The sequence below is a fragment of the Diceros bicornis genome, chromosome 3 (genome assembly GCF_020826845.1).
Source record: "Diceros bicornis minor isolate mBicDic1 chromosome 3, mDicBic1.mat.cur, whole genome shotgun sequence".
Lineage (NCBI taxonomy): Eukaryota > Metazoa > Chordata > Mammalia > Perissodactyla > Rhinocerotidae > Diceros > Diceros bicornis.
The window spans coordinates 90,931,047-90,958,110 of NC_080742.1; the positions used below are offsets into that span (position 1 = coordinate 90,931,047).

General features: G+C 43.8%; 1 protein-coding gene across 1 annotated transcript; it reads right to left on the minus strand.

The window, feature by feature from the left end:
• Positions 1-14,788: 14,788 nt before the first annotated feature.
• On the minus strand, positions 14,789-15,745 carry LOC131422478 (olfactory receptor 10AC1-like). Its single transcript, XM_058569790.1, has one exon. The coding sequence runs from the start codon at positions 15,743-15,745 to the stop codon at positions 14,789-14,791; it is 957 nt and encodes a 318-aa protein (XP_058425773.1).
• Between the last annotated feature and the right edge of the window lie 11,319 nt (positions 15,746-27,064).

The following is a 27,064-nucleotide window of genomic DNA, read 5'->3' on the forward strand; positions in this document are numbered from 1 at the left end:
CTTCCCTGACTCTTTTGAGTCTTTCACTGCCCTTCAAGACTATGGCATTGTTGGAGACTTTTGGCAGGAGTCAGGAGACAGGAATATTTACTCCTCTGGCCTAATGGGAAGGGGTTGAGATTAATCGGGAAGAAGAGAAATTAAAGTCTGAGAGCCTGATCTCCTTCCTAAGGGAAGAAGATGAATGCACCTTCTCCCCTCTTTCCACACATGTAGTTTTAGTGACTAAGGAGTAGTGAGTAAGCATCGCACAGCAGAAACATCATATCCGTAGCCTGGAGTCCTTTGAGAAGTCCCAAATTCACAGACATTAAAAGACTTCCATAGGCTCCTTCGTGGTCTCCATATCACATTTATGTTGAGTTTTGTTTCCTTTGCATATTTATCACCCGAAGCTTTTCCAGCTTTCGCTAAGCCGGATTGCCCAATTCTTCATCACCTTCCACAAAGTTTTAGTCTCCACTGGAATTACAACAAGGAACAAAGCAAACAATGAGTCAGGATGGGGCTTTATTCCCAATATTACCTACCGTTTCTATGGTAATAAAACGTGGGTCTTTGGTAAGATGGAAGAGTCATTGTTAGCAAGTAACCTGCCAGAATGTTTCTGTACTAATTGGCCAATATCAGCAAGATAAACTTTGAATTATCTTGAAGATTTGTGACTAACTGACAGTGGACTGAGGAAAGGCAGTTTCACTTCACACTCTTCCCTTTGTGCAGGACGTGTAGCATCTCAGGTTCACCTTTGCTCCTTCCACCATTCAGCTAAGCCCAGGACCCAAAGGATCTGAAACTCTCCCAACCTCAAAGTCCATCAAAAGCAGAAACTGATGGGACCTTCTGACTGAGAGTTGGAGGCAAAAGTTGAGAAGAGGGCAGAAGTAAAAAGAAGCAAGAGGGCACCAGATGGGAAAAGAAAGAGTGACACCTGAGAGGTGAGACTCCTGATGCACACCAAAGGTAGACTTGTATGAACTAATCTAGGTGACTCAACGGTAAAGAAAAAGAACCTTTGGGTACCATCTTCCAGACAACATAGTGTGTGATCATCTAATAAAAATATTTCCTACAAAAATATACCTTTCCTACTTTTCCAAACACAGATGATACGTAACTGGATCTAAAAAGTAGGTTAGAAAATTGTAGGTTCAGTATGATGCTAAATGGCAAAAATAATATACATACAGTAGGAATATAGAAACATAGAAAAAGAATTGGAAGGATGATCTCTAAATGTCAGTGGGTTATCTGTGGTAATGGGTTTATGGGTATTTTTATTTTCTTCCTTTTGCTCATCTATATTTTGAAAAATGTCCACAATAACCATGTGTTATTTTTGAATATAAATTCAATGTGAATCCATATGAATACAAATGAAATTTTAAAAATTATTCTTGATATAGATAAATCACATTCAGAAAAGGATTCTGGGTAGTCAACTCGCTGTCTTACAGTCCAGCACTACTGATTGGCCTCTGGGCAACATGGGTGAGTGCTGACAGGTGGAGGGAAGGTATAATTAAAATTATGCCTCAGCAAAGTAGATATGACTAAAAGTTTTGAATCATTTATACCATGAAAGGGAAATCTGTAAATATCCTATGGTGGTAAACACTCTGGACTGGGGACAGGATAATTGGTGTGTGCCCTGGCTTCGATATAAATAGCTCTATGACTCTGGCTGTGTCATTTAGTCTCCCTGGGTCTCAGTTTCCTCATTTGTGAAACAGATTCTGTTAGACCTCTAGGATCCTGCAGCTCTGGAAGATTAGGTTTTCCAATGTGGACATTGCAGTACTCTCCTTTCATCCTAGATACTCAGGTCTGAGATGCAGTCAGAACATTGTGGGTTCCAAACTGTGGTCTTGAGGAGACAGGAATAATTCTCTCCTTTGAGCCTGATCCACACCAGGAGTTTCACTGATGGAACTGATATGTTGTGAACTATTTGGATCCCCAGCCTGTAAAGTAAATTCACTTCCTGCAGTGTCTGTGCAGCCCAAGGCCTGCTGCTTGCCTGTGTCTTTCTCTTCACTCCTTTGGAATTGCCCCACCACCATCCACTTCCCCACCCCTACTCCTCCATCCAAATATCTCCTTGCCACAAGACTTTCCCCTTACTAGGAACAGTTTAATTCACTCCTAAGGAACAACAATGTCTGGTTGTCAGTTATGCACCTTCCTCTTTCACTTCTTTCCACTCATTTCTTTTTTACCACAATTAACTTTTCTCCACCTTTCCCTGATGAAATGTCAAGGAGCACCTTCCAGGAAGCAGGTTACCTGGGCTGACGACCTCTATACTGGACAGCAGCTTCAATAGCCTTTGATACAATTCATCACTAATTGGCTCTGTCATGAGAAGGTCTGAATACTGCTCTGCTTCCTTCTTCTACACACTATTAAAAATCAAAAATGGTATTTCAATAACTCAATCTTCTCTCTGTGCTTAACCAACTATGTGACTTGGGGGAAACCACTTAAGTGGTGCTGGTGGGTATGAAAAAGAAAGACTTGGCAGCTAATAGTTACTGAGTACTAAATGCTTTATAAGAATCATCTCCTTGTAATTTCCTTATTATGTATTCACACTAGAGAGGTACCCTACAGCCCATTTGAGAAAGAAGTCTTTCCTTAATAGATTACCAGTTCACATATGGAGTCCAGAAAAATCTTTCCTTCAAGATCAACTTGCCTATGTGATGGGGTAACAAATTTAAATATTCTCTTCACGGATGTTCAGTGAAAATATAGCTTCTTTGTTTCCTATAGTGATCTTGTCTTCCTGAGTCTACATCCTGATGGATAATATGGAAAGGGGAAAAAAGCAAACAATATAATATTCCAATTAAAAAGATGTTAGTCTCCTACGGTATAAACAGTCTCTTTTGACTTAAAATGATCTTTCCAGGTAAATATTTAATTAATATAATGTTCACCCTTTGATCACAATGGTTAATTTTCGTCTCTCCTTTCTCAAGGTGGCTTCTGGGTATTGGAGAAACACTGATACTATGGGATAACATGGAACTTGGGAGAGGGTGTAGAATCCCTCTTGTTTCATGCTAGTCCTGGTGATGGTCTCTGCAGTTGAGCAGTCACTCTCATCTGTACATATACACATGGCTGGTTTCTGTTGAGAAATAGTCCATCTGGATCCAGCCCGTGGCATCCACTCTTGAAGTCTGTGGCTGAGGGCCCCACAGACTGTTTGTGCTTAGCGTTGTCAGGGCTCAGTTGCAATCCTTTTGTTGAAATGGTCCCACTCAGGGATTTTTCAATGTGATCCCGCCAAATACACACACACACACACACACACTACCTCCAAGTGCTGACTGTGATTCCTTTCAGGCCCCTGGCTTAGGAAGCCTATTTTGTAGTTCTTTTTCTCCACCAAGCTGATCTTACTTTGGTGGGTTCTCTGGTAGAATTTTCAGCTGCCTTCTCCATCTCCCATTTGAGGCATACCGAAGCTTGAGACATACATCCCATGTTCTAGGAGCCAGCAGCATTTCTCACATTGACCTATCTGGTACACTGCTCCACTGCTGCTGCTCTGTTGTCCCTCAACTGCCTTGGAGTTTCTGGGACACAAAAGCAACAGTCTTCTGCCAGGTCTCCAAAATGGGCATCAGGAGAGCACTTCTACTTTTGGCCCTCTGCCCATCCTATCTCTTCTCCATCCTCAGGGACTCAATCCCTCAGAGGGGTTATCAGGACACATATATTTGCCTGTCTGCTGCTCTTACTTTTCTCTTCCTCTATTTCTCCTCACACCTCTGCCACAAGAGGACAGCTTTCCTCCTCTAGGGAATGCAGAGTCTTCCCCTGTACGATATCTTGAGTTCCCTGTGCTTTAATTGTGCTGAGATCCCTGTTTATCAAAATTTCAGTGTTCAAATCCAAAGGCTGTGGGTTTTGGTTTAGGTGTCTCAGGACAACTAGAAATTTGGAATTAATAAAGACAAAACTATATTGATCTAGGGGCCAGCCCCGTGGCATAGCAGTTAAGCGTGCGCTCTCTGCTGCTGGCGGCCCAGGTTCGGATCCGGGTGCGCACACCGATGCACCGCTTCTCCAGCCATGCTGTGGCGGCATCCCACATAAAGTGGAGGAAGATGGGCACGGATGTTAGCTCAGGGCCAGTCTTCCTCAGCAAAATGAGGAGGATTGGCGTGAATGTTAGCTCAGGGCTGATCTTCCTCACAAAAAAAGAAAAAAAAAAAACTATATCGATCTAATATTCCCAAAGTATTATCTGTTACACTTACTATTCTCCATACTGTATCCACCTTGCATGGAATTCAGGCATCTCATCTCCCCTCTATCAGCTCATCACACCTGCCCCCAGTGGACAGGTTGGGTCTTCATTTTCAACTCCATGAATTTCCATTGAGGAGATTCATCTAGCTCCTCCCCCCATTGGCTCCTTTACTCCCTAAGCTCCATATGTAGCCCAACCCTGATCTAGCCTTCAGCTTCTTCCTCTTGGCCTTTGTCCTGGGTTACCAGTTGTTCAGGTCCATTCCATTCTTCCAGGGATGCAACTGACTGGGGCTGTGGATCCATGTGCGTAGAGGAGGAAATGAAGGAATGCAGCCACCACAGGTCTGACCAGGGGACCAAACAGCTATATGACATTCACATACTAATCACTAAATATAAGGCATGTGAAATATTTTGCTAAATGAGACTGTTTAATTCTTTTTGAAAGGCCCTTCTCAGTTCCCCTAGCTTGGTGTGTGCTTGGCCCTAATGGGGGTCTGAGGATGTGCCATGTCCTAGGTAATGAGGAGAGGAAAACATTATTCTGTCAAATTCAGAACAATCTGTAAAGTCAGCACAGACTCGGCCAGAACTAGACAACTAGTTAGAAACCAGCTGAGATGAAAATCGAGATATTTCTGATGTCAAACCTTATTCTCTTTTCACTAGACCAGGCTACCTCCACTGTTCTTTCCTTTCTGCAGTGAAGTGATTGCAAATAGAAGAATGCAGAGGTGTCTTTATGCTCTGACGTTCTGAAATTCTCTACCTATACTTTAGCACGAGGGAAAGCAGTATCTTTCTGCTTCTGGATATTTTCCCTACCCCAGTTAAGAAAATGATGTCTGTTAGTACCTGAAAAGAATAGAGAAAAGATTCTGGCTGGGGGTTTCCTGCTACTCTTAGATATAATTGGCTTCTCGCCTTTAGATAAGGAAGCTGACTTGCCTTTTTATCTAGTTTTCTGACTCACTGTAATAGGCTAAATAGTGGCACCCCACATATGTCCACATCCTAATCCCTGGAACCTGTGAATTTTACCTTGTATGGCAAAAGGGACTTTACAGGTGTGATTAAGTTAAGAATGTTGAGATAAGGAGATTATCCTGAATGATCCAGGTGGGCCCAATGTACTCACAATGGTCCCTATTAAGAGGGAAGCAGGATTTTCAGAGTCAAAAAAAGATGTGACAACAGAAGGAAGAGTTTGGAGTGATGTGAGGAAGGATTCACAAGCTAAGGAATGCAGGTGGCCATGGAAAGCTAAAAGGGCATGGGGAATGTTTCTCCTGTGCAGCCTCCAGAAGGAACAAGCCTTGCCAATGCCTTCACCTCAGCCCAGTAAAACTGATTTTGGACTTCTGACCTCCAGAGCTGCAACAGAATAAATGTGTGTTGTTTTAAGCAACTAAATCTGTGGTAATTTGTTACAGCAGCAATGGGAAACAAATACAGATTCTAATCTCTTCCATTACGCTAAGTCCCCAGGATCCTCCAGCATTAATTCATAATTAATGATGCTCCTGCTTTGTTCTCCATACCTTGCCTTGTCTTGCACCTGACCTCCTTCTCTCTCTCCGTCTCTGTTTTTCAACCTGTGGACTCTATTTTTGGAATTGCCCTATCATCAGCTTTCCCAGCAGATAATGAAATTGAAAATCCCTCCCTTTTTTTAGAGTAGGTGGTTCCACTGCTGGCTTTGAGTTCTATGATGAGGGATGTCTCTTGCCAGCTTGGTTTAGAGTGCCCTTATGTGGTGAGTGTGGTACTATTGTGCTGAGCCTCTTGACACCTTGGCCCTGAGCTGGGCTGTCTCAGGACATAATTCACAACAGCCAATGACTTATTGACCGTCCAGGTCCCAGAGGCATTCTACACCATGATGGCTACTTAAATACCTGTCACTGAAAACCAGGAGATCTTCACCCCTAACTGCTCCCTCCTGTTTCTCCAAAGGCTCTGAAACTTGTATTAAGGGATAATAAATGGATTGTCTCCGTTTTGTTTTTGTATGAGAACAAGCAGATCAGTGGCTCATATTATCAAACGTGAAGCGCTTGCTCACTTTTGCAGAGATTTCAAAGAGAGTTTCCAAAATTGATTGGTGGCTCTTGTCCCACTCCTCCAGGCCAGCAAGAAAGGATTGAAGTTGAAGAAGAGGCAGAAGAGATTGGAGAGAAGAAGTCTTTGGAGGGAGTTAGTATTCTTTGGTAATTCTCTTCCTTCACCACCATTCATGAAGGATAGGAGGATTTCCCCTCCACTGGAAGCTATTCGTTCCCTTCTACCAGTGAATATGCACCCCTTGAATTTTGTGAAGCCTAAGGACTGGTAGGAAGAGCTGTGGATAGAAACGCTTGAGAAGGCAGAGCAGAGAGAAGGAAGAGGGCTGCAGAGGCAGTCAATGGCATCTCTACTGATGGACAGCAGAGATGTCAAGGGATTCTTGCAGACCAGAGGTGGGGTCCATGGAAGTGACTTGGCTAGGTGTCACTTTGACTATCTCGTAAGAGACTACTTGGAGGGGAAATGTGACTCTAAAAGAGGCAGTGGACCCTCAAATACTCAGAGATTGAGGGAGGAATTATATATGGTCAGCGGACAGGAGATAGTGGGGAGAGATGGAGTGGCAGAAAGGGGGGCAGAAGCTTTGCCTACATCAAGGGAGCTGCAATGGGCCCAGTTGGAGAACCTCCGAGGAAACCATGAAGGTGCTTCTGAGTCCAGTCCAGCTTGGGAATCTGCTGCCAAAGGCCACCAATACCAGTCAACAAGAGTGTCTCTGCCCCTTACCTGTGTCTTTCCCCTGCTCCAACCCCGAACAAGTCAAAAGCAGTCTAGTGGAGGCCAGGCAGGGAAAGGAAGTGAGGAAGAGGAAGGAGAGAGAAGAAGGAAGCAGCCAACTCTCCTAATTCAAATTTCTGGGCTTGAGGTGAGAGAAACTCCAACTTAGAGTGAGGTTCAGAATTTTTATTTTGCATTGGACTGGCTATTTTTAAAAGAAAAATGAGAACATTTTGGACACTGAAAGTGACTGGAAACCTTTACATTTTCCACAGGAATCAGGACTTCATCCCACAAGTTATGAATTTAGTCCAAGGGTAGGGGAAGGACTATCCCCACAGAGCAGGTTTGAAGGTATGGAGGCCAGAAGGAATAAAGTTATTTTCTGCTAAGAGCCTGAGAATTCAACATGCTCAACAAGCCAGTTCCTCTTAGTTTCTGGAACACAAGAGATCTGAGATCTGATGGTCTGAAATCTGGGAATCCCCTCCTGGCTGTGACTTCTTCCCTAGACTCTCAAACCTTTTTCAGTCTCAGATGTACTCCATGTAGCAGAGGAGGTTTTCTCTACTCAGCAGACAATGGACCAGCTGGAAGCAGCAGAGCCTAGTGGCTAAGTGGGCAGGTTCCATATTCTGAATGCCCACGTCTGAATCTTGGCTCCCTACCCTGACTATGTATGACATTGGACAAGTGAAAGTCTCTGTTGCCTCGGTTTCTTCACCTGTAAAATGGGGATAATGACAATATCTGGCTCATGGGGCTCTGTGAGAGTGAAATGAGATAGTCTATGTAAAGCACTCAGCACAATGTCTAGTCTATGGTAAACCCTCAAGGAATGGTAGGTATTTTTATGTTTGAAATACTTTCAACACTTTCGAGGAAAAGTGCTAGTCAAACCAATGCTACAAATGGAAACTAATTTTTTCCCGTCACACACTTACGTCTCTTCTGTTGAGCCGTGTAAACTCAAAATTTTCTTATTTTTCTCTTTTGCAAAATACAAGCTGTTCCACCAGTTCTCTACATCAAATCAAAGTGTTTTAAGCTGCCCTTGGGATTTTGTGAGAGATTTCTGGAAGTACATTTTCGGAAGTTTCACTGGTTGGAGCTGCTCCTCAAGCTCTTCATTAAATGTAAAAATCTCCAGAGCTCACAGCGTGTAGAAGGCAGCTGGGGGTGATCCCGAAGGAAAGGATAGATTCCAGCCCGGGAAGCCTTCTTCTGGCCAGGTGGATGGGCATGGGGACACCAAAGTCAAAAGGCAGGTCAAAAAGGAAAGTGAGTATAGGGGCTGGGAATGGTTAGCCAAGAGCAAATCTGGGTCCAGGAGCTTTCTCAGAGGCAACAAGAACCTTTCTCATCTTGCCTCTATGTCTGTTAAAGAGTGAGCTTACTGTCAATGTCCGGAAGAAAGGGTGAGAGGGAGGGTGCTGCCCTGAGAAACTGCCTTATACACTTCCTCCCTCTGTCCACCTAGCTCCAAGTCCAGTGAGAAAAACTCCAAAGAAATTCCCCAGGTCGCATAAGAAAGATGACTCCCTAGGGGCCGGCCCATGGTGTAGCAGTTAAGTGCCCACGCTCTGCTGCTGGCGGCCTGGGTTCAGATCCCGGGCACGTGCTGATGTACCGCTTGTCAGGCCATCCTGTGGCTGCATTCCATATAGAGGAAGATGGGCATGGATGTTAGCCCAGGGCCAATCTTCCTCAGCAAAAAGAGGAAGATTGGCATGGATGTCAGTTCAGAGCTGATCTTCTTCACAAAAAAAAAAGGAAGGTGACTCCCCAGCTCTGATCTTGCTAGATGGGGGATCCACTTCTCCTCATCCTGAAAAAGGAAGAAACCTCACATTTGTATCACGCTTAATTCCTCTCTAGAAAATTGATAGATATTATCTCATGAGGAAGGATAAAATTGAAGCTGTCTGGCCACACAAAGTTAGCCCAACGTCAAGTATTTCCTAAGTCTGACTCCAAGGCTTATATTAGGTTGGCTCTTCTGTTTTAAGAATTGTAGTGAGAGAAGTACTCTGATCATTATTAATATCATCATCATGAAACATATATTTAAAATCCTACTCTACCAGTGTGAGTCACATTCAGTTCAGTGGAATGATTTTGAAAGCTTTGGCTTGTGAAGGAGGAGTTTATTCAGAGAAAAAGAAGATATTTATTTCAAACATCCTTGAAAGACAATTTTAAGATACCTAAGTTGTCAAAATATTTACTCTAAAGTTCTAAGAAAAACAACACAACTGTTTATTAAATCTTACTAAAGCTAGCATATTATTTTTAAAAATAAAATTTATAATATAAGGCTATATTTTTTATGTGTATGTGCGTTTTATGGTTGAGACCCTTGCATTAAAAATAGGTACTGCTAGGGGCGGCCTGGTGGCGCAAGCGGTTAAGTGCATGCACTCCACTGCGGTGGCCCCAGGGTTCGCCGGTTCGGATCCTGGGCGTGCACTGACGCAGCGCTTGTCAAGCCACGCTGTGGTGGCATCCCATATAAAGTGGAGGAAGATGGGCATGGATGTTAGCCCAGGGCCAGTCTTCCTCAGCAAAAAAAGAGGAGGATTGGCAGATGTTAGCATAGGGTTGATCTTCTCACACACACACACAAAAAAAATAGGTACTGCTTATGCACATTTCATAAGACATTAGAGTATTTATCTCACTACTTTAAATAACTTTAAAACTTCATAGTGCTTTTATTTTATGGTACATTGTTGGCCACATAGAAGGTTAATTTAATAACAATTTTTAGTTGGAAAACCAGCCCTCTATTTATAATATATTTCTTATAGGAAAATATGAGTTACATCATGATATGTACTCTTTGATAATGTAAATTTGGAAGGAATATTATGGATAAAATGTTTTTTTTTTAATTTAAGAGTGAGTTTCTTCTGCGGAAGCTTTTAATTTCATCTACTCATGCAGCAAAACATTTTATCAATGATGAATGATGTTGCAGCGTTATTCACAATAGCCAAGACTTGGAAGCAACCTAAGTGCCCATCAAGGGACGAATGGATAAAGAAGATGTGGTATATATACACAATGGAATACTACTCAGCCATAAGAAACGATGAAATCCAGCCATTTGTGACAACATGGATGGACATTGAGGGTATAATGCAAAGTGAAATAAGTCAGAGGGAGAAGGTCAAATACCGTATGATTTCCTTCATTAAGTAGTAGATAATAACAACAATAAACAAACACATAGGGACAGAGATTGGATTAGTGGTTACCAGAGGGGAAGGGGGGAGGGAGGAGGGTGAAAGGGATAATTTGGTACATGTGTGTGGTGATGGGTTATAATTAGTATTTTGGTGGTGAACATGATGTAATCTATGCAGAAATAGAAGTACAATGATGTACACCTGAAATTTATACAATGTTATAAACCAATGTTACTGCAATAAACAAAAAATTAAAAATAAAATAAAATAAAATAAAAAAAATAAAAAAATAAGAAAAAAAAAAGAAATTCCTGAAAAAAAAAAAAATGATGAATGACTTTCAGATTCAGTAGTGACTTTGGACAGAGCTGAAACAGGCTCATATATTGAAACATAACCACTTCATAACTGAACCTCCTTAGCTTCCTTCTCCTAGCTTGTGGCCAGGATGGAATTGCATCCTCCACATGGACCATAAATCCCAATTCAATGACAGGTAATTGATATCACTGTGGAGTTTGATGGGTTGAGGGAGGGAGGCCACCTCACACATCACACAGCAAGCCTTCCTATAAATCACCCTAAATGTCTTTGATCTTCCCCTGAAATCCCTTTCCCCATTACAGCTGCCTCTTTCCCCATAAGCTAGGCTTCTTCAATCAGATGCCCATTCATGGTTTTGTTTCAGGAAAGAGCAATGAGAAGAAGTAGGCATCTGTGCAGAGAGGGAGGTGATGGAAACATCCAGGTTCTCAGGGCAGAGGATCTTGTATCTGATTCCCAGCATGATATATGGTCTGTTCCTAGCAGCAGAACCGTGGCATCTTCACCAGACCAGTCCCACTATGTGGTGTGGGCAGGTTCCTGGATTCACTGCCTCCATGCCCAACTCTAGAGCCCTCATCAAGATTCTACAGGTCTTTTACTAGCCGTTATAAATGATTTTTCTGCTTCATTTACTAGACTGGGTTGTTATTATTTTTTTAATGTGACCAACACTCTGATCTGCCCTGTTGATCTCAACTTCAACCCCCAAGCCAGTTGTCAGACACTTCACTCTACTAGCCTTCCCATCTTAGAACTCCCTTATATAACAGGAAAAAGGCAGAGAGCAGTCCAGCAAAACAGAAACCACAACCACCTTGGGACCCTCAATTCATTCATGAAAAACAACAAAAAACCAAGAGCAAAGATATGAGAGTTTCGAGACAAATGTACCCAAGACCTCCTCAAGCGGAGGTAAAAAAGGTAGAAGGGAACCTTTTTTGTCCTTTTCCTATTATTCCAACCAATACCTCCCTTGCCCACACCTTAATACAAATATACTCTCTTTCTTCCAAGGTATGTCATTTCAAGGTATAGGCCTTGAGATGTAAAGCTAAAAATTTTCTTTGCCTATAACATTTCAGGACTTCAGCATCTAATCTTGCCCATTAGAAAATATCTCCTACTAATGATGCCTTAATGATAATACGTGACAGTGACAGACACTATTCCAAGCACATTTCCTAAATTAACTTTATTACATCAGGTGCTGTGACACAGGTACTAATATCAACTCCAGACTATCGGGAAGACTCAAAGGCCCAGACAGGTTAGAGGAACTTGTCCAAGGTCACAGTTAGGAATCTGAGGGACCAGGATTCAGACTCAGGTAGCCTGGTTCAATGCCCCAGTGATAATCATCACACTGCCACCTTTCTCCAAGAACCCAGCCTTGTCTCTACAGGTGCCACGTTCCAGCAACATTCAAATGAAGGACTTAACTTTCCTCTTCGTGGATGGGTGTTTAATTGTAATGACACAGAATGGATAAAATTCACTCTGTTTCCCACAAGGGCAACGACTCCTTTAGGGAGCAGCTGAAGTCTGGAGACACACTGGACCTCCGTTATGAGGCCCTAAGACCAACACACCAGGAGCAGCTAGGAGGAAGCAGACACTGCAGGGCGTGTGGACACTAGGAGCAGCTAAGTGAGCCACCCGATGGATTAAGGAAGAGCATATGGTTAGGAGGCTTCCCCCTCCCATTATAGGATGAAAAAGGTACATTTGCCCATTGTCAGGAGGATCACAGAAATCTTAATTCTCCACCATGTAGGATCGGAATTTCAGAAGCTCTAGGAAAAGATTTAAATCATTAATAGAAAGGCTGACCTATTACCTACATCCCAAATTTTTAGAGAAACGTGGTCCCCAACAGGGCCACACAAATATTACCTCTGTAAGCGGACCTTAACTTAGATGCAGGGGACTGTCTCAGCTGCAGAGAAGTTTCACTGAAGATTTAAGAAGCATCTTCCACATGTACTTGACCTTTCTTTATCCAGTCTGGATGACTGAGTTCTAGTTCTCTCCCTTCTAACCTGCTTGTCCTGTTACCTACCTAGCCTGGGGAACTATTCATTGACTGGGAACTGCTAATACTTCATAATCTAGCCACCTCCCCGTAGTAGGAACTTGCCACTTCAAGGAAAAGGACCTGTGCAATCAGAGTAATTGGAACTTTCCTATCTTAAAGGTGTTTACACACTCCAGGTCAAGGCATGGGAGATAGTAGCAGCAAGTAATGTAGAGCTGTCTGAGGAGTAGGAGAAGATGGGATCTGAAACCCAAGCAGAAGGATTACACTTAAGCAGGAGGAGGGCAGCCTCTTCCACTGTGAAGGGCTGGAGTTGCTGATACACAGGGCAGAAGTTCTCAACCTTGGCTGCTCCTCAGAATCACCTAAAGGGAGCTTTTAAAAATTCCAATGCCCCACCTTCACTAAGACCATTAAGTCAAAATCTCTAGAGGTTGTGCCTAGACATCAGTATTGTCAAAGGTCTTCAGTTGATTACAGTATGCAGCCAAGTGAGGGACCCTCTGAAATAGATGCATTACTGGGCAGAGGATCATTTGTGCCAATTTGTTCCCTTTAAGGTAATAGGATATACTGATGTAACACTGTATAGAAACAGTAACATCGAGGGAATTTATTTTCTCTAGTCAATTTTACAAGGCAATGTGCATTAGTAATTCTTCCTCTTAATGACTCCTCACTTTATATTGACAGTAATATTTCCTCCAAGCTGCTGGTGGATTAAAGTCCCCCAGTGCACTCCTACTCTTATTTTGCACAGATAAAGCACTGGATCCACCCCTCTGAAGCTCACTCTAGTTCCCCTCCACTTTACTCCAGAGTGATTGGTAAGGAGATAGTTTTCAGGCAAGTGGGACTCGGCCTTCATCCTGGGGATGAAGGATAAAAAGAAGTCTCTCCGATTCACTGGGGGGGCTCTGATATTATTTGTCTTAAATAATAATTTTTTATATATAAAGTAGTATGTATTGAAAATGATTAAGAGAAACTTGGAAAATATACAATTAAGAAAATAAAAATCACCCGTAATCTCACTACATAGAGAGCAATTATTAACTTTTTGGTAGGTGAACTCACCCACCTCCATGGTCTCAGTGGCCATCTATAATTCCAAATCTACCCCTCTTGAACCTTGAACCTCTCCTTGAGCTCTGGATTGGTGTATTTGCCTCCTCAGTCAGTATCTTCACATTTGTCCTGTGGCATTTCAACTCCACATGTTCAAAACGGAAGCTCTATCATCCCCTCTCCCCACTTGCTCCCACTTCTGTGTCCTTTCCAGCGAATGGCACCAGCACCCAGCCAGTGACCTAGATTAGAAATGATCCTTAACTCCTCTTTCTTCCTCACCCCCACATCCAATCAAGGTTCTGTAGTTTCCACTTCCTGCATATCTTTTGAGTTTTTCCATGTCCTTTAATCTCTCGTCTCAATACTCTGGTCCAGACTCCATCACGTCTCTCCTGGAATATGGCAACAGCTTCCTAAATGGACTTCCATGTCTCCAGTCCATTCTCCACACTATGGTCAGAGTGAGCATACAAGGAAGGGCAAGTCATCACATCACTCCAGGAATTCAAATTCTTCCGCTGTTTACAAGGTCCTTCCCAATATGGCCCAGCTTCTGTTTAACCATTTCTGCTGGGAGCATTCTACATCCTCCTCTTCACCTGGTTGACCTCTACTCATCCTACAGTTCCCCACTTAGCCATCATTGTCCCCCAAGCAGCTTTCCTGACTCTTCTCTCCCCTTGAAAAGTCTAACATGGATAACTCATCTTATGAGTCACTCCATCCATCTCCTGTCTACACACATCTGTTCTTCCCGCCTTGTCTGTGAGCTCTGTGAGGACATGAGTTGTGCCTTTTTCATCATTGCAAGCCGACAACGTTCTGCAGGCCACAATGCATGGGAAGAATGCAACAGGTACTTATGGAACCACCAAAGGCAGGTCTAGTGTTCCAGCCCACACTGTCTTTGGCCATTCCTCAAGGGAGGGGTGGAGGATGTGGCAACTGCTGAGAGGCTCTCCCTATGAGGACACTTTTCCAGTTCCTCTTTCCTGATTCTGGTCCTTGAGTCCCCCCTGGTGGTGTTCTCAATGCATAATGCTCCCTGATAAGGGAAACTTTAGGGAGTGGAGCTGCCCACTCTGGCCTGGTCCCTGCCTGCTGTCAGGGCTCACAGCCCCTGACCCAGCGCTTGGCCCAGCCGCCACCGCCCCAGCACCCTGCTGATGGCGGCAGTGATTTCGCGGTTGCGCAGGCTGTAGATGAGAGGGTAGAGGAGCGGCGTCACGTTGGTGTAGACAAGCGCCAGCGTTCGGTCCCGCCGCGGGGAGTAGCTGGCCTTGGGCCGCACGTACATGAAGGTGGCGCAGCCATAGTGCAAGAAGGTGACTGCCAGGTGCGACATGCAGGTGGAGGCGGCCTTGCGCCGGCCCCCGGGGGAGCGCAGGCGGCGCAGGGCAGCGGCGATGGCGCCGTAGGAGGCCAGGATGAGCACCGAGGGCAGCAGCAGCAGCACCAGGCAGGTGCCCAGCAGGGGCAGCTCATCGGCGTAGCTCCGCATGCAGGCCAGGTGCAGCAGCGCCGTGATGTCGCAGAAGAAATGCACCAGCAGGCGGGGGCCGCAGAAAGGCAGGTGGAACACGGACACCGTGAGCCCCACGGACACTGCCAGTCCCCCGAGGCAGCAGGCCAGGCCCAGTCGAGCGCACAGCCCTGGGGTCACCATGGCCATGTAGTGCAGCGGGTGACAGATAGCCATGGCTGCCAGAAGGAAGCACTCGGCCCCGCCCAGCGCCACGAACATCTGCATCTGAACAGCGCAGCCCAGGAAGGAGATGGGGCTGCCCTTGCCCCTGCCGAGGCCCGGCGCGGCCAGGTCGGCCAGAAAGCGGGGTACCACCACCAGCGTGTAACAGAGCTCGATGGCTGACAGCTGGCCCAGGAAGAGCAGCATGGGCGGCCGGCTGGGCACCGAGGCCACGGCCGCCAGGATGAGCAGGTTCCCGCTCAGGGTGGCCAGGTGCACGGTCAGCAGCAGCAGGAAGAGCGCGGGCCTCAGGCGCGGGAACTCGGAGAAGCCCTGGAGGAGAAAGCCGCAGGGCGCGGTGGCGTTGCCGGGGCTGTCCATGCGCCGGCCCGCGCTCAGGGGCCTGCGGCAGAGAAAAGGGGCAGCGGAGAGCTTGTGGGGTGCGGCTCCTCGGACCCTGCTGGAAGAGAAAGGGCTATGTGGGATTTAGAGGGTGAGAGCGAGTAGTGGCTGCAGAGAAGGGGGAGGGTTCACGGGTCCATTCCCAGCCCCCCTCTTCGGGAAGGACGTCTTATTAACTTCTTCAGGAAAACGGTGCCGTTTTTCGTGCCTCCTGGACTAGAATTCCTATAGCTGCTTTCTCAGCATGCTCTTTCCAAAGAAGCCTGGATTTTAGGCCCTGTCCTTACAATGCATACCTCCTGAGCTCCGCCTACGAAGAATCCCCTGCCTTCAGACTCCGGTTATTATTTGGTGGGTCCTATACAGCCGGGAGTATTATGGCCCCTCAACCGGAGCTCCCCAAGGCAGGAAATGTGTCTTTAGTCTCTCCTTCTGTTTCCTCCTTCCTGCCCTACTCTGTCACCTCTGAGTTGCTTTCTGTGGTGTGTCACGGAATCACAAAAACGTAATGCAGATGAGGACCTAGAGATCATCTCATACAACCTCATAATTTTAAGGAGGAAAATAAAGCTGGGGAGGGGGGTGAAGGCTTAACTGCTGATGGAAAGTTACGAGCAGAATCTGCATTCCTGAGGCTGAATCCAGAACTTCCCATGACCCCTTCTGAGGTTGTGAAAAAGGTCACCAGGATCAGTCAGTCCATCCATATTGATTTAGCCTTAAATAGAGACCCAGGTCTGTGCCAGGTGCTGAGGCAGACACTTGGGCAGCAAGGGGTGGGGTGCTGATTAGTGGGAGGACCTCACTGGGCACATCAGGAAGAACACGTCCCTCGCATTTTTATTAATACTCTGTCAACATGAGAAAAAGTGATGTGTAACTGTTCTAACTCGCCTTTCAGAGTTAGCAGTAATTCCAAATTTGCCTTCTGAACACGGTTTCTTTCTAAGCATCATCCGGTGACTCATTTGCAGGCAACGTTTGGAAAACATTGATAGCGTGGAGGTCCACTGCAATTGTAATCCTGGGCAGTGGGGGAACAGGAGGTGGTAAGTAATTCGAGGCCACACAAACTGGAGCAGGCTGTTTGATTTTTCTAATAGTTATTAACGATATCTCTTTTTATTTTCTTATCTCTTTTTTATTAACTTTAATTGTAAGCTCAACTATTATTTCCTCTTAGTGACTCTGAGTCACTGTCTATAACCAATGTTGGAAGTGGACTTTGTGCACAGCTGTTACAGCACAGAGTGCAATAGCAATACAGCTGGGTCAAGGACAGCAGATAAATCCGATGACAGAACTGGAAGGAACGCAAAGAGCTTGGGTTTTGCATTCTAATGCTCCTTTTTGGGGGGAGAATTCTGAGGATTTATATTTATGAGCGTCAGCCTGTGCTTTTTCTTGTCATCTGAGGGGAGTGCCTTCAAACATGTTTGCAGTGTCATGGAGGAGGAGCAGGGTGATGTTTGGGTGGATGGAAGGAGATGGGATCACTTTCCCTCTGTTTTAGAGCCCTCACTGTTTTTTGGCCAGTATTCACTCTGTTAAGCAAATTTAACAAACCTGTATTGAGTGCCTCTTCCTTGCCAGGTGTTGTGGCTGTAGATGTGAACAAGAGAGAGAAGCCTGGCTGTCCTGGAGGTTCAGGCAGGATGAAACTGCTCAAGTACCAGCGACAGCTCTCTCCACTCGGCCTCTCGGCTCGCCCTCTTTACTTCTTCCTTTTCATCTCCTTAGAGAAGCAGGGGGTGGAGGGCAGAGAGACAGAACAATCCAGGTCTTTTTCCTTCATGTTCATACCGCACAGAAATGGAGATGACAAGACAGGCCGGGCGGTGGCACTAATCACTATAAGCTCAAGACATTTTTTGGTTTTAAAACAAGCCCACGTAAAGCAAGCCAGATACGTCAGTTAAACCAAAAGGAGACTAATGAATGTTTCTACTTTGTTTAGAGTTTTTAGGAGGATTTGTGACAAACTCACGGATTACGTTAGAAACACCTTTTCTCTGTGAGGGAGAGGGGGAACAGAAACTTTAAAAACTTCAGGTCCATTCAAAACCCGGCTCCTGGGGCCAGCCCAGTGGCCTAGTGGTTAAGTTCATGCACTCCACTTCAGTGGCCCAGGGTTCGCAGGTTTGGATCCCGGCTGCGGACCTCTGCACTGCTTATCGAGACATGCTGTGGCAGGCGTCCCACATATAAAGTAGAGGAAGATGGGCATGGATGTTAGCCCAGGGCCAATCTTCCTCAGCAAAAAGAAGAGGATTGGCAACAGATGTTGGCTCAGGGCTGATCTTCCTCACCAAAAAAAAAAGAAAAAACGCAGCTCCACCCTAGTGAGAGAAGTGGCAGAGGGAAAAGAAAAGACTACAAAGCCTGCCTGGGCCACCCTTCTCCCCCAGGGGCAGAAGGACAGATAGTCTCACTCTTCCACGTGATTAATAACATCAACAATAGTAGCTACACTTATAAGATTGGCAGGCACATGCTCAGAAGGACTTTACACACTTAACTCACTTAATCCTACCAATGAGGTAGGTGGACTCTTACACCCATCTTACAGATAAGGAAATTGAGGCTGAAAGGAATTAAGTGTCATGTAGCCAGTTAGTGGTGAAGCCAGGTTTTACACCCAAGCAATCTAGCCCCTGATAGCCCATGGTCTCATCCACTGTATAGTTTTCCTTATTTATTGCTCTCCTAAAAAATCCTTCCCACGTAAGACACACCCGACTCCTCTTTCCACGTCTCCCACCTTCTCCTGCCCAGAAATTACCTGCACTTTCCTGGACACTTCTATCCTCGGATTTCCCTTTGCAGACATTTTTCTTGAGGACATGTGGATGTGAGCAGTAATACAGATAATCTAAGATAGCAAATCTAAAAATAATTCCTCCTTAGCTTTGACATTCATCACTGCTATTGTTATTGTTCTGACAGATCTGCATTCCTGATTGTGTAAGGTTCCATGGAACACCCACAGAGTAATGGCTGGCTGGTGGCCCAGGACAGCTGGATGTGGCTGGAAGTCTCGCTAGGCTGGGGCTGCAGATCAGGAGTTTGATTTTCACTGTGAAGAATCATTAAAATTACCTGTAATAATGATATTTTTTAATTGGCCATTTCAATAGTCAGTCGAAGCGCTTCTAAGGAAAGGTTGTGGAGTGGGAGATTTGAGAGGGAGACAGGCCAGGCGCCTCTGGGTCCTCAGGATCCCATAGAATGCTGAACTGGAATGGAGCTTAAAGGTCAAGTGGTGCAGATCCTCATGTTACAGCAAGTGAGGCCCAGAGAGGTCATATAACCAGCCTGGGACCTCGCTGCTATCTGTTGGCAGCGGAGGTGGACTAGAGCCCAGGTCTTATAACTCCTGGTTGATGGTTCTATTTCTGCTAGAATTGTCTTCCAGAGTAGACCTGAGCCTATTGATCTAGTATTATTGTTTACAAAAGCACCAAAGGAGAAGTCACAGAAAAGTCAGATCATTGTCCCATAGGAAGTCAAATTTAGGAGATTATAGACATGACTGAATTTCCCTAACTTGACTTAACAACCTGTCATAAGTCTCTAGTCTATGAATTTGTATAAATTGTTCTGGAATTTATTTTCATCCAATGCCTCTTCTTAGGAAAAACACACGCTATACATTCAAAAGATGGTCTTGTCTTTTCCTGAATCCTTGGTGAAGTGTGAGAGTCCCCGTGATCTAAATTTTTTTATTTCCTGGATGCTTGATTTGGGGTGGGGACAGGTTAATTAACACTTCAAAAACCTTGCCCCCTCATTGTCAAATGGGGGTAACAAGGGAGTGATGTTGTGAAGAATCCATGAGATAACATGTAAAAGCTAACACAGAACCCACACCTAGTAGGTACACAAAAAGACTGAAAAGCATTCTCATCTTCTCTATCCTTCATGACTTGACAGACTAAAGTCATAGGTCCTCCGAATATTCATCTTTCCACCGTGGAACTCTCCTCCGTCCTAGATTGTGTCCTTTCAGGTGCTCTCCTATTGCTGTTTCTGCCTTTCTGGGGTCCAAGAAGCAGAGGTGGACATAGTATTCTGGATTTAGGAAACTCATGGGGAGATAAATTCACATAGATGTAGATGAATCTGTCTGTCTGTCTATCTGTCTGTCTATCTGTCCATCATCAGCATCACGATCTCTCTCCCTCTCTTTCCCTCTTTCTCTTTCTCTTTCCATTTTTCTCTCTTAAGTTTCCTATCACCTTTCTAAGAGTGTGCAGACTAAGGATTCAAATCCTGATTCAACCACTTACTAGCCACATTACCTTCGGGTGATGGACTCAATTTCCCTGATCCTCCGTCTCCTTACATCTAAATGGAAATACTGGTGTCTAAATCATAGGGTTGTGAGAAGCAAGCACACTACAGAAGAAGCCTACAACACAGTGCCAGGCACAAAGTAGGCAACAAGAGGTGGTTGTTAATCATATCATGTTATAACCCACTTTCTTCAGTATCATGTCAGCTTTGGGTTCCATCTGTAGAGCAGCTGACAACTGTGTTTGCTATAATGACCACTTTTCCTATGTCATCAGCCTTTTCCTTGGTTTATGACAGATAACTTGAAAGTCATTAATTTACATATATTTGCATTATTATATATTTCAAATTTAGACTTGTTTTCTGAAATAAAACCCCTTGAATTAAAATGCATTTACCTTTTTCTTGCTCTGTCATGCAAACTTACATCTTTTAGTGATTTTTTTCTCATCACTTGGGTAAATTCTTTACTCAGAGGAACTAAATACCATCTCTTGATGTAGAGATTTCACTGTGTGCCCTTCTTCCAGCCATTTATGATCTCAGTCTCGACCTCTGGGCCATGTGCCTCCTTTCTGACGTGGTGTTTCTGTCTTGTGAGCCAGTTCCTTTTACATGATAAAACAGTCTACTGAGTCCTTGATGACTAAATTTGGTAAGACAGCTTGTCAAAGGCTTTTGAAAGTCTAAATAAAAGAAATCTTTTGTTAGTTTCTTGTTGGAATCTTTATCCCCTAAAAGCATTTAAGTAGATTTAATGGGAATATTTCCTTACACAAACATTCTTGTTTTTCCCCCTTTATGGCCTTTCCTGAAGGATTTCGTGATCCTACATGTTACAAAAATAAGATGTCCTTGATATTTTCTGTGTCTGCTCTGGAGCTCTTCTTAAAATGATGGTTACATGGGCAATCTTTTAGTTCTCTAGCTCAGGGCCAATGTGTTACCTTGGGTTTTGCATTTTGGCCAACATTTTCCTAAGTTTCCCAACAATTCAGAATTATGACAATGCGTGCACTTGTGTTTAGAGATCCCTGAATAGTTGCCACTGTTAGGTTCTCTTTTCTCCCAAAATCAATTGTGGGATTAGGGCTTTGAGTAAAGTATCATTTCAGGCTTCCTGCTCTCTTTTATTTTCATCTGGAGAGGAGCTTTGAACCATACAAATCTAGGAGTCCTACTGATTTTAGAGCTGGCTCTCTGCATTTGATACTTTTAAAGAAACTCTCCGCTTGAACAAAGCAGCACTCATTTAAACTAATATCTCTGACCCAGGCTTCCACCAGAGGAAGAGGGATATGCTTCAAAAACGAGCACTTTAATGTTCAACATCAAAATTGTTTGGCCAAGAGACTGCCCCAATTCTGGGACAGTAAAGGTCAACTTTATGACACATAAATACATCATCATTGTACTGTTACATTTTGAAAAGTATTCTAGGCCTGAGGATTAGTTACTTTACTTGAAAAAAATATTAGCATCTTTGCTCTATATGGAAACTAGTTTGCTTTCAAAATTTGTTTTTAAAATCAACTATCATTTTCTGTGAAGTCAGTTTTAATTCCTAACCTGCATCTTGTGCTACAAAGCAGTAAGAGAGCTCCCTCAAAAACCCGGAAGACTCTCCTTCTAAAAGATGCTTTCGTGTTTCTTCTTGGCCACAGACTGAGAGCTTGAACTAAGTAACGGGGCAAGGCAGCTGCCTGGGTGACGAAATTAAGGCTATCTCAGTTCTGCCAGGGTATTTTCATCATTCATTAAAATGAAAAAAGAAAAACATTAGTGAGAAAAATTGTTGATCTCCTGGGCGAGCCACCTTCCAGGAGGCAGAACTGCTGATATATTTGGAACACTGTCTCAGAAAGCCCCAGGCCCCTCAGAAAACCCTTCACCTGTAAGACTTGCATGCATGATTTTGGCTTCAGGAGCTATTTCTAATGGGACACCCCCAACCATCCTAATGCCTAGCTGTGGGTTTCCAGAATAGACTCCTTTGGTTGCTAAGAAAGAGCAACAAATGGCTAGATGAGATGAGAGAGAATGCACAGGATACAGCCAGCCCAGGTCTTCTTCGGGGGCAGCCCTATGGTTGGTATGGTCTGGGGCCTGAGGATTTAGTTCTTTGACCAGGATGGGAGGAATAAATGTAGCCCTTCCTTGTCATTGGTCAAGTTTTTGTGTCCTGTGGAACTAAATAATATTCACAGATATTATCTTCCCGAATACTCTCTATTCTGCCTTTAAGAGTTGAAGAAATAATACTTTCCTCAATTCTATTCTTACATATTATTCTATGGAAACAACATATCATTGGATGCCTCTTGCCATGAAAACCTTTGTTTACTTGAGAAGACAGGACTCTCCCATTTTTAGAGAGGAAATGTGAGGCAGAAGAGATGCATTTGGGGAAAGTCATTAGACAAAAAATAGAAGCAGAAGCTAAAAGTCCTGGCATCCATAGCTGCCTCATGTTCTTACACTCCGCTCCACCTCAGTGCACCTGAGATTGAAGGGATCCACAGGTTATAGCACCTTGAACATGGTGTGCCCCATGATTTACTGATGTGGGGCACCAGATGTGAGCTAAGGAGGGTGGTGGCATGGGAAGAAATGCTTCACTTATAGATAGTTACCTTTTCTGGGCAAACCTAGCTGGGAAGTGTTTTATTTCCTCATTTATTTCTGTGCTCCACTCTTTGTGTTTCCTTCTCTTCCTCTGCCCATCTACCCCACAAACATCTGTCTTCTTACCTGGGCTCAGAGAGAGGGATGACTTGGAGATAGGTGGAGAGGAGACTCAGATCATGGTGACTGGAGGTTAGAGAGATGACAGGTAAAATGCAAAATAGGAGGCCATAGAGTTGCAGTGGGCAGCTGTAGAGGAGAGGGAAGTCTTGAGAGAAGAAGAATGAGAGATGGAGAGGCTGTAAGAGGGGAGAGCAGCCGGAGATCTCCACAGTAGTTTCTGATTAGCCACATCTGGTCGGTACTATAAGCTTAGCTTGCTTTATATCCCTGGAGAGGTGAGAAGATAGGGAGGAGAGGAGTATACTAGTCCCTTCCAGGGAGAGGGAGGGCAAGAGCAAAAGCATACTTTTGTGATTAATTTACTTGCCACAAAATCCCTACTCAAGGTTGGAGACCTAGGAGGGGCTTGGCATACGTACAATGACTCTGCAGCTGTCCAGAGAGAAACAGCTCTTCCTATCTCCCGTGGCCCACCTGCCAAAGTGCTGTCTGTCCCATTGGTGCCACACTCTTGCCCTGGAGTGTTTCTTGCTCCTAGCTCATCATAGCAATCTCCATCTCTGCATGCTGGACCAGGTGGCAGCTCTAGAACCTAGAGTGAAGTGTCAGATGCCTGGTAGGTCTAAGATGTGTCAGTTTGTCCCAAGGCTGGAGCAAGGAGCTGGCTGTTGAGATGCACAAATGAAACTCCTTTCTTAACTCTCACACATGTGCAAGAACCCCAAGAAACTGTACTAGGAAGCTCCCACCAACAGATACTCCTGGCCCTGAAATATGAACTAGATGATTCTTGCAGGTCCCTCTAAGTTTAGCAGCTGAAGACTTGCTCTTGATTGTACAGTTATTATCCTGCACATCCATGTGTATATGTGCACCAGAATCATAGGACTGTAGAGGTCATCTGTTCTAATTCATTTACTCATTCATCTATTGATTGATTCAACAATTGAACACATGTCTATTGAGTTCTCATTATGATCTATGTACTGGAGTATAGATCAGGTAGCAAAACAGACAAAAATGCCTGTCCTCATGGAGTTTGCATTCCAGGGAGAAGAGATAGATGATAACCAAATTAAGTAAATTATATAGCATATTTGAAAGTGATAAGTCCAATGGAGGAAAATAGGGGAAGATAGGAAATGTGAGGGAGTGACATGCAATTTTAAATAGGATGTTTGAGGAAGGCCTTAGTGGGAAGGTGACATTTGATACAAAACTTGTGGGCAACAAGGCGGTGAATCATTTGGGTGTCTAGGGGAGGAACGTTTTAGGCGGAAGAATTAGCCAGTCAGAGGTCCTGAGCAGGGAGCAAGCCTGGCGTGTCTGAGGCACTGCGAGGAGGCCAGTGTGGCTAGGGTGGAGTGAATGAGGACAGAATAGTGGCAGATGAGGTCAGAAAAGTAGTGGGCGGCCTGTAGGGGGTGCCTTGCAGGTGATTGTGAGAAGTTGGCTTTTATTCTGTGTGAGATGGGGAGCCACTGGAGGCTTTTAGGACTGGAGTGCTCTAAAAGGATTACTGTAGCTGCTGTGTTGAGAATAGACTGTAGGGGACAGGGTGGAAGCAAAGAGATCAGCATTGCAGTAATCCAGGCAAGGGAAAATATGACTTGGATCAGATTAGCAGTAGAAGTGGTAAGATGTGATTGGATTCTGAATATGTTTTAAACATACAGCAAGCAGAATTTCCTGATGGATTGGATATGGGATGTGAAAGAAAGAGAGAGATCAGAATAACTTTATTTTTTTTGCCTGACAACAGGAAGAATAGAGGTGTCGTTACCTGAGATGATGAAGGCCTTAGATGGGGCAAGTTTGGGGAGGAGGAATGATCAAAAGTTCAATGTGGGGCATATTAAGTTTGAATGTCTATTAGATGTCCAAGTAGATCTGTCTAATTGGCAGTTGGGCATCTGATCTGAGGTTCCCGGGAGAGATCCAAGTTAGAGGTATAAATCCGAAGTCATCAATTATAGGTGGCATTTAAAGTCATGAAACTGGGTGAGATCATTATGGAAATGAATATAGTTAGAGAAAAGAAAAGATCCCCAAACTGAGCCCTGGGATACTCCAAAGTTAGGAGTTTAAAAAGATGAGAAGAAACCAGAAAGGGATGCTGAGAAGTCTATAGTCACCATTTTTCAGCTGAGTAAACCAAATACTTGTGTCCTACCTACCTCCCCATTTGTATATTTCCATCATCACAGAATATTTACATGAAAAATGATTCCGTGGTATAATAGAATGACTTCCCCCATTGGTAATAAGCAATTATTTCATTCCCTACACAATTCTTATGATAAAGAATGTTAAAGAATGTGGAGGGTTGAATGATGATCCTATGGGAAGCAGTGGATCTTACTCCTCCCAGGTCCCCTTCTTTGTAACATGTAAGGAGCCACACCAGAGGCTGGAAATGAGGGCAGACCCCAAACCCTATGGAGTAGGAGAGCGATGGAAACAAAATTCTGGGTTCTAAAATTCTAGGTTCTTGTCTTAAATTTGTTTTTCTGTTTTGCTTTGTTTTTTCCTATATATACTTTAGGAAGTAATTTACCTTGTCTGAGCCTTAGTTCACATAACTGATACATAAGAATAATAACACAACCTGTGTCTAATTAGCAGATTGTTTTGAGGTTTTATTTTATTTTTAACAATTTTATTGAAATACAAAGAGCTGTACACATTTAATGTGTACAATTTGATGAGTTTGGACATATGCAAACATCCATGATACCATCACCATAATTAAGGGAAGAGACATAACCAACATCTACCAGAGTTTCCTTGGGTCCCTTTCTTTTTGTTTTTGTGGTAAGAACACGTAACATGAGCTCTATCTTCTTAACAAATGTTGAAGTGCACAATACAGTATTGTCTATAGGCACTGTGTTGTACAGCAGATCTCTAGAACTTATTCATCAAGCAGAACTGAAATTTTATACCCTTCAGATAACAATCCCCAATTCCCCCACCCCGCCCCAGCTTCTGGCAACCACTATTGTATTCTCTTCTTCTATGAGTTTGACCACTTTAGATTCTTCATATCAGTGGAATTAAACAAACTGATATTTCTCCCATCTTAAAGACAGCCTTTCCTGATCCCACTTTTTCATCTAGCTCCCATTTTTATGCACTTGAGGAAACTCCTCAAGAGAGTTGTCTGTATTTGCTGTCTACACTTCCTCTCCTCTTATTCTCTCTCCCTTTGTAAAAACCACTTTGTTGAGGTATGATTGATATGTAAAATATTGTTTTGAGATTTTAAATGAGATCTTATTTATGAAAACATTTTGTAAATTCTACATAAATATCACTTATAATTATGTACTAATTACGTGCACATAAAATATATTTATGTACCACATAAATGTCACTTATAATTATTATTATATTGAACAGCCAAGATCAACATATTTTCCAGTATGGAACACTATCTCACCTTCTCCTGGCACTGAGCATTTTTCCTGGCACCGAGCTTCCAGAATGTAGCACGCCCTCTCATTCTCATTGTTTTTGTGCACATAGTTTCCCCAGAAGGTTAGAAGTAGTTGGGAAGCTACTGGGTCTGGACAGGCCTCCTTAGTGATCAGGACTCACGGATGGGATGAGGTCATGCACAAACAGCAGTGTAGTCATCGTTCAGAATTTTGGAAACAGTGCCAAGAGGACCTTGAACATAATTTTCAGGATGGATAAGCCCTGACCTAAAGCAAAATTTACCAGTTACAAGAGTTGGAGCTTTACACACAATGTTTTCTTTGGCTGGAGTCTGGCTTTATTTGAAGAGCTGTGTCAACACGGGAATTCTCTACGTGGCCCAGGGATTCCTCAGATTGGTGGCGCCTCTGTCCCCTTTTGGAGGGTTGCTGTGAGTTTTCTCAGGCTTGGAAACATATGGGATCTGTGTTTGAACAGAGACTGGAAATACATCATCTGCACATTCCTCAACCATTCGTCACTAGATTACAAATGGACTGGCAGAATGCCTGTTTCTAGGGAAAAAAGATACTGCTCCTCTCTGACATCAGCAGAGAAGATGTTGGCTAAGTTATTGAGATTGGTGAATATCTATGGCCCTAAAGAGGAAAAGTTAATTTCTTTTGGGCCTTTGCATAATTTTTGTGGTAAATTTATAGAAAAGTAGATGATAGAAAGAGAGTAATAGAGTAAACCCAAAATATCAAAAAATAAATGAAATTATAATGATATATAAGGAAATCGAGGGCATAGAAAAGAAACAAAACAGATTTT

What these genes read in the sequence shown, in the direction of transcription:
- LOC131422478 (XM_058569790.1), bottom strand. Translation starts at nt 15,745, where the DNA reads ATGGACAGCCCCGGCAACGCCACCGCGCCCTGCGGCTTTCTCCTCCAG.